Source organism: Rattus rattus, chromosome 12, assembly GCF_011064425.1.
Source record: "Rattus rattus isolate New Zealand chromosome 12, Rrattus_CSIRO_v1, whole genome shotgun sequence".
In the NCBI taxonomy this organism is placed as follows: Eukaryota; Metazoa; Chordata; class Mammalia; order Rodentia; family Muridae; genus Rattus; species Rattus rattus.
Window position 1 is genome coordinate 71,671,254 of NC_046165.1, and position 12,629 is coordinate 71,683,882.

The 12,629-nt window shown below is 42.4% G+C and overlaps 1 protein-coding gene and 1 non-coding gene across 6 annotated transcripts in view; both read left to right on the forward strand.

Annotated features, from left to right (window-relative positions):
- Positions 1-12,629, forward strand: part of Chd8 (chromodomain helicase DNA binding protein 8) — a 58,622-nt gene that overhangs the window by 37,633 nt on the left and 8,360 nt on the right. For 4 of the 5 annotated variants that reach the window (XM_032918291.1, XM_032918295.1, XM_032918292.1 and 1 more), the window contains exons 15-30: positions 633-776; positions 974-1,229; positions 2,730-2,940; positions 3,093-3,288; positions 3,565-3,732; positions 4,080-4,259; positions 4,403-4,513; positions 5,291-5,487; positions 5,735-5,934; positions 6,015-6,195; positions 6,288-6,377; positions 6,856-6,959; positions 8,072-8,201; positions 10,746-10,821; positions 11,540-11,594; positions 11,758-11,965. In XM_032918291.1, coding sequence (XP_032774182.1) covers positions 633-776; positions 974-1,229; positions 2,730-2,940; positions 3,093-3,288; positions 3,565-3,732; positions 4,080-4,259; positions 4,403-4,513; positions 5,291-5,487; positions 5,735-5,934; positions 6,015-6,195; positions 6,288-6,377; positions 6,856-6,959; positions 8,072-8,201; positions 10,746-10,821; positions 11,540-11,594; positions 11,758-11,965 — 2,507 coding nt within the window. The remainder of the gene's footprint in view (positions 1-632; positions 777-973; positions 1,230-2,729; positions 2,941-3,092; positions 3,289-3,564; positions 3,733-4,079; positions 4,260-4,402; positions 4,514-5,290; positions 5,488-5,734; positions 5,935-6,014; positions 6,196-6,287; positions 6,378-6,855; positions 6,960-8,071; positions 8,202-10,745; positions 10,822-11,539; positions 11,595-11,757; positions 11,966-12,629) is intronic. The other variant, XM_032918294.1, reaches the window with a different exon arrangement.
- Positions 8,904-9,013, forward strand: LOC116914101. Its single transcript, XR_004389669.1, has one exon. It is a non-coding gene; the product is annotated as a small nucleolar RNA U6-53/MBII-28 (small nucleolar RNA).

Below are 12,629 nucleotides of genomic sequence, written 5' to 3' on the forward strand. Positions count from 1 at the left end.
CATTCTATAGAACAGGCTAGCCTTGAACTCAGAGATCCTGTGTCCCCAGTGCTGAGATTAAAGGCCTGCATCCACATGCAGCCTTTCCTAGGTTATTAATGTTGCTGCACCTGGCTGTTGATACTAGTTATTTTTTGGAGCACTTAGGTTATATGCATGATACCTCTCATCTTCTAGTGGGCCAGATTAGGTGGACTTCCCTACAAAGTGATCTCAGGACAGTATTGAAAAGGATCAAGTGGAGCTGGAGAGCCCTTGAGCTCTGAGACTCAGTGCATTCTTTTTATCAGAGGCAGCCAAAAGGGAAGCCTGAATTCAAGGGGGGTGAGTCTTATTGCAAAAACCTACAGATTCTTTAGTCTGGTATATTAGGATTTCTTTACGTAGTTAAACATGGAGAGACACGAATTTAGAAATAGTGTAATCTGAGTTGCTAATACTTTATTTGGCTTAAGTCAGTATTTACTTAGTTTCAATATATTAGATAAGGGCATTTCTTAAATGGTTTTTTGTTAATAAGTAAGCAAGAAAAAGAAAAGTTAAGACAGAAATCTGATCCATTACCTATAGATAGACTAAAACTAACTGCATACTTGATGGGATCTCTGCAAATTCTGTCTTCTCACTTACAGGAGCATAAAGTGTTACTTACAGGAACACCATTGCAAAATACTGTAGAGGAACTGTTCAGCCTACTTCATTTCTTGGAACCTTCTCAGTTTCCCTCAGAATCAGAATTCCTTAAGGATTTTGGGGATCTGAAGACAGAGGAGCAGGTAAGATGTCTGTCTGATGAGGGATTACCTGAGGGCCTTCCTGAGGTTTGCCTGTATCACTTATCTGTAGTGATATTTTCAGATAGTGGGAAGCTATTTGTCTGTTCTCTCTTGATGATATAAATAAGTGATTTCTTTTTCTCTTTATGAAATAATGTAAAGTTAGTGATTTCTTTCCTCTTCATAATGAACCACAGGTTCAAAAGCTTCAGGCCATCCTAAAGCCAATGATGCTGAGAAGACTCAAAGAGGATGTTGAAAAGAATTTGGCTCCCAAACAGGAGACTATTATTGAAGTAGAGCTGACCAACATCCAGAAGAAATACTATAGAGCTATTTTAGAGAAGAATTTCTCCTTCCTTTCCAAAGGAGCAGGGCATACCAATATGCCTAACCTCCTGAACACGATGATGGAGTTACGCAAGTGCTGCAACCACCCATACCTCATCAATGGTGAGCGGTGAAAGCCTTGAAGTGAAGTGCATCAGCTGAGCCTTACTGGGTTGTGGGCGGTGGCTCAGGAATCCCACATTATCTTAGTAGTTCTGGTTATTACATGTTTCAGCTAGTGTGCGTGCGTGCGTGCGTGCGTGCGTGCGTGCGTGCATGCATGCATACTTTTGGAAGTCAGAGGACAATGCTGTAAAGTCTGTTCTCTCCTTCCACTGTCCTGTGGGTTATAGGGTCAGACCCCAGATGTCAGGCTTGCACAGCAAACACCTTTATCTACTGAGCTATTTTGCCAACCCCTCTCTTATCATTTCTATTTCCTTGGTTTTACATAATCCCCCAAATTGAAAATGAATTTTTTTTCCTTTCTTTTTTTCGGAGCTGAGGACCGAACCCAGGGCCTTGCGCTTTCTAGGCAAGTGCTCTAGAAAATGATTTTCTATGTACAATTTTATGCGTTTATTACTCAAGTTATTCTGGATAAAATTTCCTGCACTTCATTTTGGATTTGGGGTGGGAATAGGTATTTTGCATTTTATTTCTTGTCCCTGTTATTTACATGTTTTGTTTTTTAAGACTTATTTACTTATTTTATGTATATGTGTACACTGTCGCTGTCTTCAGACACACCAGAAGAGGGCATCAGATCCCATTACAGATGGTTGAGAGCCACCATGTGGTTGCTGGGAATTGAACTCAGGACCTCTGGAAGAGCAGCCAGTGCTCTTAACCTCTGACTCTCCTCTCCAGCCCTATTTACATGTTATTAAAATTCAGTTTACTCAGGAAAGCCTTACCGTAGGATGCTTTATATAGAAGAATAGAAGATTAGTTTGAATATTTTGTTGATGAGCTTTTTGTGAGAAATGTTGATATTACTGTTAAAGGCGATAGATAAGAACATTTGCTGCACAAGCTTCAGGACACAGATTTGAATTCCCAATACCCATATAAAAAAATTGGGCATGGCCACTTACACTTTAAGTGCCACATAGAATAGAAGTAAGAAGACTTCAGGTGGCAGCCTAGCTCCAGGATGTTGTGTATGAGACCCTCTGTCAGTAGACGACAGAACGTGGTAGAGCAGAGCACCTGACATGCTACTATGACTTCTGAGTGAATTTAGAAACACTCCTGGGCTCAGAGTCACATGGGCATGCAAGTGCTTGTATGTATGCATGTGTGTGTCTAGGGAGGTAGGAAAGAAGGGAGGGTAAAAGATCCTACTAAACTGGGTCTGGTGGTACACACCTTTAATCCCAGCACTCTGAGGCAGAAGCAGAGGCAGGAGGATTGCTGAGAGTTTTGAGGCCAGCCTGGTCTACAAAGTGAGTTCCAGGACAACTATGGCTACACAGGGGAACCCAGTGCTGGGGAAGGGGCGGACAACAAAAAAGAGATCATGCTACTTTTTTCTTTGCATATTTCCTTCAAGCCACTGTATAAATAATACTATATGTTTTCACTTATTCCCAACATTAACTTTGTCTATTTTATTTGCAGGTGCAGAAGAGAAAATCCTGATGGAATTTCGGGAAGCTTGCCATATTATACCTCAAGATTTCCATCTGCAGGCCATGGTTCGGTCAGCTGGCAAATTAGTTCTTATTGACAAGTTACTTCCAAAGCTTAAAGCTGGTGGCCATAAAGTTCTGATCTTCTCCCAGATGGTACGCTGTCTAGATATTCTGGAGGATTATCTGATCCAGAGGAGGTAGGACATGACTCATTCTACAGTGTCCTGTGGATATTATAATGTTCATAAAGCCTCAAGCATAGATGGGGATAGCTCAGTAGTAGAATGTTTGCTCGGCACATGCAAGACCGACTTAGCCACTCTTATGACACCCTGCCCCCCTTAAACAGGTACTTATACGAACGCATTGATGGGCGAGTTAGAGGCAACCTTCGACAAGCTGCTATCGACCGCTTTAGCAAGCCTGACTCAGACCGCTTTGTCTTCTTGCTATGTACCCGTGCTGGTGGACTTGGTATTAATCTTACAGCTGCTGATACCTGTATTATTTTTGATTCAGACTGGAATCCACAGAATGACCTGCAGGTAAAGGAAATTATCCTCTTAAACTATCTGTTTTTTGTATTAGCTCCTTACTTCTGTCCCTTTGGCACAAAAGCAGCAGTGGACAGCATGTAAGTGAATGGATCTATGTTTGAAATAAATTTCACTTATCGAAAAAGATAAACGCACAAGGTAGTTTGCTGACTCCTATTCCACAAGCTATGGCAGAGATTTCTTTTTGAAATTGACTTGGTTTTGAGAGTTGGAGTGTGAAGAACTGATTAGTATTCTGTATCTCTTTGTTCTCTTTTTAACCAGGCCCAAGCACGTTGTCATCGCATTGGACAGAGCAAAGCTGTAAAGGTGTATCGACTCATCACTCGCAATTCCTACGAGAGAGAGATGTTTGATAAAGCTAGCCTCAAGTTGGGGCTGGACAAAGCTGTGCTTCAGTCCATGAGTGGTCGGGATGGCAACATTACTGGAGTACGTGTATAGATAAGTCGGCGGTGGTTCATAGTAAAAGCAGGAGAGAGAAGCAGTTATTTAAGTATGATTACTGGGTATGCTGGTACGTGTGCATGCATCCAGAAGCTAGAGAGCTAGAGGACAGCTTGTGGCTTCAGGTCTCCTTCCTCCTTTATGGAAGTGAGTTCAGATCACCAGGCTTGCCTTGCAGTCAGCTTTACCTGTGAGGCATCTTGCACAAAAATGTGATTATCTTGTTTAGATTATCAATAATTGTACTGCTGATTATTTCTTACCATACAATAAAATGTCAACAAGACTTTATTCTTTTTGTAAGATTTTTATCTTTGTCTTGGATTTTGTAGATTCAACAGTTCTCCAAGAAAGAGATTGAAGATCTCTTAAGGAAAGGTGCATATGCAGCCATAATGGAGGAAGACGATGAGGGTTCTAAGTTTTGTGAAGAGGACATAGATCAGATCTTGCTGAGACGGACTACAACCATCACTATTGAGTCTGAAGGGAAAGGGTCTACTTTTGCCAAGGTACATTCTGTGGCAGATCCTACCTGTGCAGACAGAGATGAAGACAGCAACCTCCAAGATTTAATGTTTTTAAATACTTGTTAATTTCCCAGTGTGCATAGAAGCATTGCAGCTAACTTTAGTCTATCTTTGTTTCTCCCTAGGCAAGCTTTGTTGCTTCTGAAAATAGGACAGATATTTCCCTGGATGATCCAAACTTTTGGCAAAAATGGGCCAAAAAGGCAGACCTAGACATGGATCTACTGAATAGTAAGGTGAGCTCCCCTTTCCTTTGAGGGGAGGTCTGTAGATGACAAAAGCACTTGCACTCTTAAACACTTCCAACTCTCTAATGCTAACTGGAATTTAGGGTGCAGTATTATATGCAAAGGATTTGGAAACTTTCTCTACCTTGGTACCCTCTAAACATACTTAGATGTTGTCCGGGTGATGGTGGCACATGTCTTTAATCCCAGCACCCGGGAGACAGAGGCAAGCTAATCTCTGAGTTGCAGGCCATCATGAGTTCTAGGACAGCCAGGGCTACACACAGAGAAACCCAGTCTCAACTTATATGTTGTCTTAGTCACTGTTCTATTGCTGTGAAGAGACACCATGACCACATCAACTTTTATAAAGGAAAGCATTTCATTGGTGCTCGCTTACAGTTTCAGAGGTTTAGTCCACTATTCTCATGGCCAGAAGCGTGGTAGAAAGCAGGCAGCATGGCAGCTCCAAAGTTCCAAAAGGCAGCAGGAAACAGAGACACTGGCCGGGCCTGAGCTCTTCACTCTCAAGCTCATCCCAAGTGACACACTTTTCCAACAAGGCCACATGTTCTTGCCCTTTTTCATAGTGCCATTTCTCAGTTTCCGTGTTCAAAGCTATGAGCTCGCCTACACGGGCCATTCTTATTTAAACTACCAAAGATATCGACCGCTTTTTCTTCCTGAGCCTTGTAGATTGTTGTACAGTCTTCTGAGTACATTGATGACTTATATTCAAGTTTGTCATATGAGCATATCATAGTCATATCTCCTTTTTCTATATAGAATAACTTAGTGATTGATACACCACGAGTTCGGAAACAGACTCGACACTTCAGCACTCTAAAAGATGATGACCTGGTTGAGTTTTCTGATTTGGAAAGTGAAGATGATGAACGTCCCCGTTCCCGAAGACATGACCGTCATCACACCTATGGGCGCACTGACTGCTTTCGGGTAGAAAAACATCTCCTGGTATATGGGTAAGAATGCAACGTGCCGTGAACAGAAAGGCATCTGCATGCTGACTGACCCCTGACTCCCCCTTGACTTTCATAGTGGACAGTGCAGCCAAGAAGCCTCACAGGAAAGACACTTTGCCTGCCATAAGGGAGCGTCTGCTTGTTTCTTACTTTTGGAGGCGATGACAATTCTGGGAGCCAGGGAAATATCACTGAGTTTGAATCTCTCCTAAAACATTTGTGTTGTTTGCTCCCCCTGTTTTGTTAGTTGGGGACGTTGGAGAGATATTCTGTCTCATGGACGATTTAAGCGGCGCATGACTGAAAGAGATGTGGAGACAATATGCCGAGCCATCCTTGTGTACTGTCTTCTACACTACCGTGGGGATGAAAACATCAAAAGCTTCATTTGGGACTTGATTAGCCCTGCTGAAAATGGCAAGACAAAAGAATTGCAGAATCATTCAGGTAATTATCAACTCCCACCTTTTCATCTTTCTACAGGGTATCTAGTCCTTTTCAGGTGTCAGGGTTTTTCTCAATCCAAGTCTTTGATGTCTCCCCTTTCCCAGGTCTGTCTATCCCTGTGCCCCGTGGGCGTAAGGGGAAAAAAGTGAAGTCACAAAGTACTTTTGACATTCATAAGGCAGACTGGATCCGGAAATATAACCCTGATACTCTGTTCCAAGACGAGAGCTATAAGAAGCACTTGAAACATCAGTGTAACAAGTAAGAGAGCTGTCCAGATGGTCGTCGTGTCCGTCCCCCCCCCCCCAAGGCTGGTTACACAGTTGCTAAGGTGTCTCTGTCCCTCCCTTCAGGGTACTGTTGAGAGTACGGATGCTGTACTACCTGAGACAGGAGGTCATTGGAGACCAAGCAGAGAAGGTGTTAGGGGGCGCCATAGCCAGGTAAAGCTTCTTTCTTACTTGAACATATATTTATTTATTGTCTGACTGTCTATTACTTTGTGTTGTGGGAGGACAGGGACATGCACAACATGCATGTGACACTCAGAGGAAAAGTTGCCAGGGTAGTTTCTCTCCTGTGCGGGTTCCAGAGACTGAACTCAGGTTGTTGGACCTGGTTGCAAGTGGCTTTACCTACTGAGCCATCTCACCAGCCTTGTATTTTATTTATTCATTCATGTATTTTGTTTCCTTCCTTACTCCAGGAGTGACTGCTTTGCTTCTTCCTATACATACTGTTTTTGAGATATCTGATAATTAAATCTCTATGCCAGGCCTTTACTCCTACATTTAGCACTAGTTCATGGAAATATGGCAAAATCGTAAACATTAAAGTAATGTATAAAACAAGCAACCTTTAATAATCTTGAAGGATTATCACTTCCTTTTCTAACATTGCTTTACTGACTTACACATTTAGTGAGATTGACATATGGTTCCCAGTAGTGGATCAGCTGGAGGTTCCAACAACATGGTGGGATAGTGAAGCTGACAAATCCCTGCTCATTGGCGTTTTTAAGCATGGTAGGTACCTTCTCCCATATTGCTTTTGTATTGAAGATGTGTGCCAAGCAATAATACATTTAACAAAATGTTTGTGCTGAACTCATCACCAGAAATTTTTGTTTAAGTAAGAAACTAGTTCTTAAATGTCTGTAACAAACTAGTTAGTTCTATAATCAAGTGTCTAAGGAATTCGAGATGGACAGCTAAATCAAAGGCAGGAAGCCTTTGTTGTCCTCTAACCATGGTTACTATAATGTTACCTCCCTATGTATTATGGGATCTACATTAAGACTCTGCATGTCAGACGGAGTAATATATGTCAAGCCCTATTAATAACCATACTTAACTCCAGCAACTTTTCTTAACGCATACCCAAACAATCCTTTTTATGTAAATCTCTCACTTGTCTAAGGTTTAGTGGTCTGAGGTAGCAGTGAGTAGTAATTTCTTAGTAGTTTTTGCCTAATAAGAAATTCCAGGCATTAAAATCAGTGAATATTAGCTTCATCCTTTGATGTATTTGAGTGCATTTTCTTAAACATACTTTTTTGTTTACTTCCTAAAATAAAGGTTTTTATTTACATGTTCTTGAGAAGTCTAATGGGATTAAAAAAAAGTGAGCTAGGCAGGCATGAAGGTGCACACTTTTAATCACAGCACTGGGATACAGAGACAGGTATACCTCATGTGTTTTAGGCCATCTAGGGCTACACAAAGTGACCCTATCTGAGAGAGGAGAGAGAGAGAGAGAGAGAGAGAGAGAGAGAGAGAGAGAGAGAGAGAGAGAGAGAGGCACATGAGAGCGCCAGATTGATTGACTAGTAAGACACAGAAAAGTAGAAGAGTCTGTTTCTTGTTCACTTGGGAGTGTGTGCCAAGCCCCATAGATTATTAGCCTACTACTTCCTTCATCTCTGTGCTAAGGATGGTGACTTAAAGACTGTCACTCAAGTGACCAGTCACCTTAAGATGAGTTATTAAATTTTTAGCAATCACTACATGAAAACTCTAAAAAATTATAAATACAGTACTAATCACACTTATCCAAATTTTTTATTATGAGCAAAGTAGCCCACATACTCTAACAGAGAAATCTGAATTTCTTTAATCTATGGCCCTTGGTCTTCTAGGCTATGAAAAATACAATACCATGAGGGCAGACCCTGCCTTGTGTTTCCTGGAAAAAGCTGGCAGGCCAGATGACAAAGCTATTGCAGCGGAGCACAGAGTTCTGGATAACTTCTCCGACCTGGTAGAAGGGTAAGCATGGTACTGCCTGTCTTCACCTCTGGAGCCGCTCTGTGCTGCTCGTGCTGATACTACCTAACTCTACCCTTGACTGATGAAGGAGGATTCCTTTTTGTTTGGCTTTATTTTTATCTTTGTTTTTGTTTGGGGACAGGGTCTCAAAAGCGTTCCAGGGCTCTCTGGCAGTCTGTAACCTGCTTTGTTGACTAGGCTGACCTCAAACTCAAGAGATTTACCTACTCTGCATCCTGAGATCTGCGATTAGAGGCATGTGCCCCCATGCCTGGCCCATCACTAGGATTCTAAATGGTCGTTATTTCTCTGTGTGCTAAAAGTTCTTACTCAAGAATAGGGCCAGCAGGGGTTGGGGATTTAGCTCAGTGGTAGAGCGATTTCCTAGCAAGCGCAAGGCCCTGGGTTCTGTCCCCAGCTCCGGAAAAAAAAAAGAAAAAGGGAAAAAAAAAAGAATAGGGCCAGCAGATTGGAGTTCAGACACTGGCCTAGATCACACATTGCCATAACTACAGGCGAAGATCTGTGTTATTCCCAGAAGGTTTATACTGTGGACTCTGTGTAGCTATGTTCTAGTGACTGTTAAGAAATGGCAGCAGTTTTCAGGTCACTGACGATGCAGAGCTCTAGATAGTTGTGGCCCTAACTCGTCATCTTCCTGTGGGGTCTGACACAGAAGTGCTCGTTTTACCTGGGAATATGTCCCGATGATGAGTTGCCATGCTAATACTGAGTCACCAGGCAGGGCAGTGTTGCCCTGGTTTGGGTGCCAGTGAGTTTAACAAAACTTCTCATGTGGAGACCTGAGGGACATTGTGCAATGATGAGTTTTGTTGAAAATATATACATTTTGGCGCAAACAAGACTGTTGATCACATCTTTACTTTGGTTGGTATAGGAACAACAAAAGAAATATATTCATTGCAAATCATTCTGTCACCCTTCTGCTTATGAGCAAAGTAGAGAAAATTAATACATTTTTAAAAATATGAATAGGGTATGGTGGAGTGGGGAGATGGTGTCTTAGTTGGGGTTAGGATTGCAGTGATGAAACACCATGACCAAAAGCAACATAGGAAAGGGTTTATTTCACTCATAATATGATATAATAGTTATCCTCAAAAGCTCTGAGAGCAGGAACTCAAGCAGGGCAAACACCTGGAGGCAGTCCACCCAGTGTGGACTGGACCCTTTCCCATCTTCACTACTTTAAAGAAATGCCCTACAGGCTTGTCTGCAGTCTGGTCTGCGTTTTCGCCATTGAAGTTCTCACCACCCAGATGAATCTAGCTTATGTCAAGTTGATATAAAACTAGCCAACACAGGGGGTTGGGGATTTAGCTCAGGGTAGAGCGCTTGCCTAGCAAGCAGCGCAAGGCCCTGGGTTCGGTCCCCAGCTCCAAAAAAAATGGGGAGGAAAAAAAAAGAGAGAAAAAAAAACCAAACAACTAGCCAACACAGTAGTTAAGAGCACTTTCTGCTCTTCTGGAGAACCCAGTTTTAGTTTCCAGTACTCAAATGGAAGCTCACAGTTGCCTATACATCCAGTTCTAAGGCATTTTATATCCTTCTCAACAACGGGCATTCACATGCTGCACAAAGGTGCATGCAGGTACTCGCACATAGACATAAAATCATTCTGTAAAAGGGGGTGAGGGGCTGGGAGATGACTCAGCAGAGTTAAGAACACTGGCTGCCAGAGAACTCAGGTTCGGTTCCCAACACCCACATGGGACCTCACAACTGTCTGTAACTCCAGTTCAGGGGATCTGACACTCTCGCACCAATACACATAAAATTAAATAGTTTTTAAAAAAACACATACACCATGCAAAATTAATAGATGTTGTGAGGAAGGGAAAAAGTAAACAATAAAAGGGAAGGGTGTGGATTAGAGTGTTTGACTTCCTACTAGTTGTGATGGCATGGACCTATAGTCCAGGAAGTCTGGAGGCTTAAATCAGAAGGATTATCTGAGTTGGGGATTTAGCTCAGTGGTAGAGCGCTTGCCTAGCAAGCACAAGGCCCTGGGTTCGGTCCTCAGCTCCGAAAAACAAAACAAAACAAAACAAAACAGAAGGATTATCTGAGCCTGACTGATTAAGACTAGTCTTAGCAACTGTTTGGCAAGATTTTGTCCCAAAAAGTTAGGGCCAGAGAAAGAGAGATGCTCAGAGGCTAAGAAAAATGGCTCTTCAAAAAGACCCAGATTCAGTTCCCTATGGTAACTACTATCTGCAACTTCTCACATAGTACACAGGTGTGCATGCAGTCAGAATACCCATACACATAAAAACTTATTTTAAAAAATGGTTAAAAGTTTTGTTTGACCAAGTCAGGCAATTTGGATATGTACTTTGTCAACTTCAAGTTATTTGTTGTTCCCTAGGAGAGGTTCTAAACATAACCACAGTTTTGAAGCTCGCCTACCCTCCATTCTGTAAAGCATGAAATTAAAGAATACTCTTTGTTAGACAATATGCTTGGCCGGATCTCCTAGTGGTAGAACACATATTCTTTTTCTTTGTTTCTGAATACTTCTAGGATTGACTTTGATAAGGATTGTGAAGATCCTGAATATAAACCCCTTCAGGGTCCCCCAAAGGACCCGGATGATGAGGTAAGAAATTGTTTTGAGTCTAGCTTTTATCTATTAGTAAATCTTTTTACCATATCCCATTCTCTGAACCTTAAAGTATATTATTCTAATTATATTTGATGTATGTTAATTGCACTAATGTGTGTGTATATGGAAAATACATAAACTATAAAAAGGTAAATTACAAGGACTGGGGAGATAGTTCAATAGTTAAAGAGCTCTGACTGCTCTTCTGCAAGACTCAGATTTGATCCTCAGAACCCACATGGTGGCTCACACCTATCTATAACTCCAGTTCCACCCATGTGGGTCCCATGTGGAATATGATGCCCTCTTCTGGTCTCCACAAACACCGGGCCATATGTAGTGCACAGATTTACTAGCAGACAATCACCCATTCATTTAAAAATAAATTAATCTTAAGAAAACAAGAGAATGTAAATTATGAATGACAGGGATTATGGTGCCATCATAGAGTGTAGCTAAGCTGGTTATGGAGGAGCGGGACTGCAGCTCGTTACCAGCAGCTGTTACCTGTCTAGTCCCTGAGAACTCGCTGCTCAGGTTCTGCTTGTTCTGTTCTTCAGTTGCTTTCTGAGTTTTTGAGAGTTCCTTTCATTAGAAACTTTTCTTATCCCTTGGTGCCCCAGAAGGACATACACCAGACAGTGATTTCAGAGTGCCAACTTCTCCCCTTTCATTCCCCTCTCCATCCTGTGGGGTGGATCTCCTTCTCTAGGGTGATCCCTTGATGATGATGGATGAGGAGATCTCAGTCATTGACGGAGATGAAGGTAAATTCTGGATCAAACAGTCTACCTTTTAAGGGTTAGGTTGGGGGATCATTGACTATAAAGTATGTCCTATCCTGGATATCTAAAAAGCTTTACCTATTCATGGGTATTATCTCTACTCTTCTTTCTATACTTCCTTCTTCCTTCTGCTTTCTCTCCACAGCCCCGGTGACTCAACAGCCAGGGCATTTATTCTGGCCTCCAGGCTCTGCCCTCACAGCTAGGCTCCGCCGCCTGGTAACCGCCTATCAACGCAGCTACAAGAGAGAACAAATGAAGATAGAGGCTGCGGAGCGTGGGGACCGGAGACGCCGACGTTGTGAAGCGGCCTTTAAGCTCAAAGAAATTGCAAGGCGGGAAAAACAACAACGGTATGGCATAGAAGTTTGGACTGACCTCTAAGTTTGTCATGAGCTATGGCTCCTGTACTGAGAAAGTGTAGGAGGAGTGATTTCCTCGAAATGCTGACAGATGGAACATGTTACTGCCTTCATCTCTCCCTGGTACTGAAGAACTTCGCTGTGGGCTCGGGATACTCTCGCTCAGAGGCACAGCCTGTAAAGGAAGGCCTTGGGCTCTGATATCCTCCACTGACATAGAAACAGAGAAAAAGCTATTTGCTTAGGTTCAACAGCCAAAACAGCAGGAAGGTGCCTGTGTGGGTATCTGTTAGGATCTCTTTATTATTTCTTTTTCCAGTGTGTGTCTGTAGTTACTCATGGGGGCCAGAAGATGGCATTAGACGCTCTGGAGCCTGAGCCACTCCATGTGGCTGACACTGGATGCTGGACTTCGCAGAGCAGCAGGCCATCTTAACTGCTGAGCCTTCTCCAGCCCGGTGTCCGGCTTGTTGTGGGGGTTTTTTTGTTGTTTGGTTTTTGTCTTTTTGTTTTGTTTTGTTTTTGTTTTTTGTTTTTTGAGATGGTAATGTAGTCCCAGCTTGCCTAGAACTTACCATATAGACTAGGCTGTCTTTGAACTCACTAAGATCTGCCTGCCAAGTACTGGGCTTAAAGATGTGAATGATCATGCCCA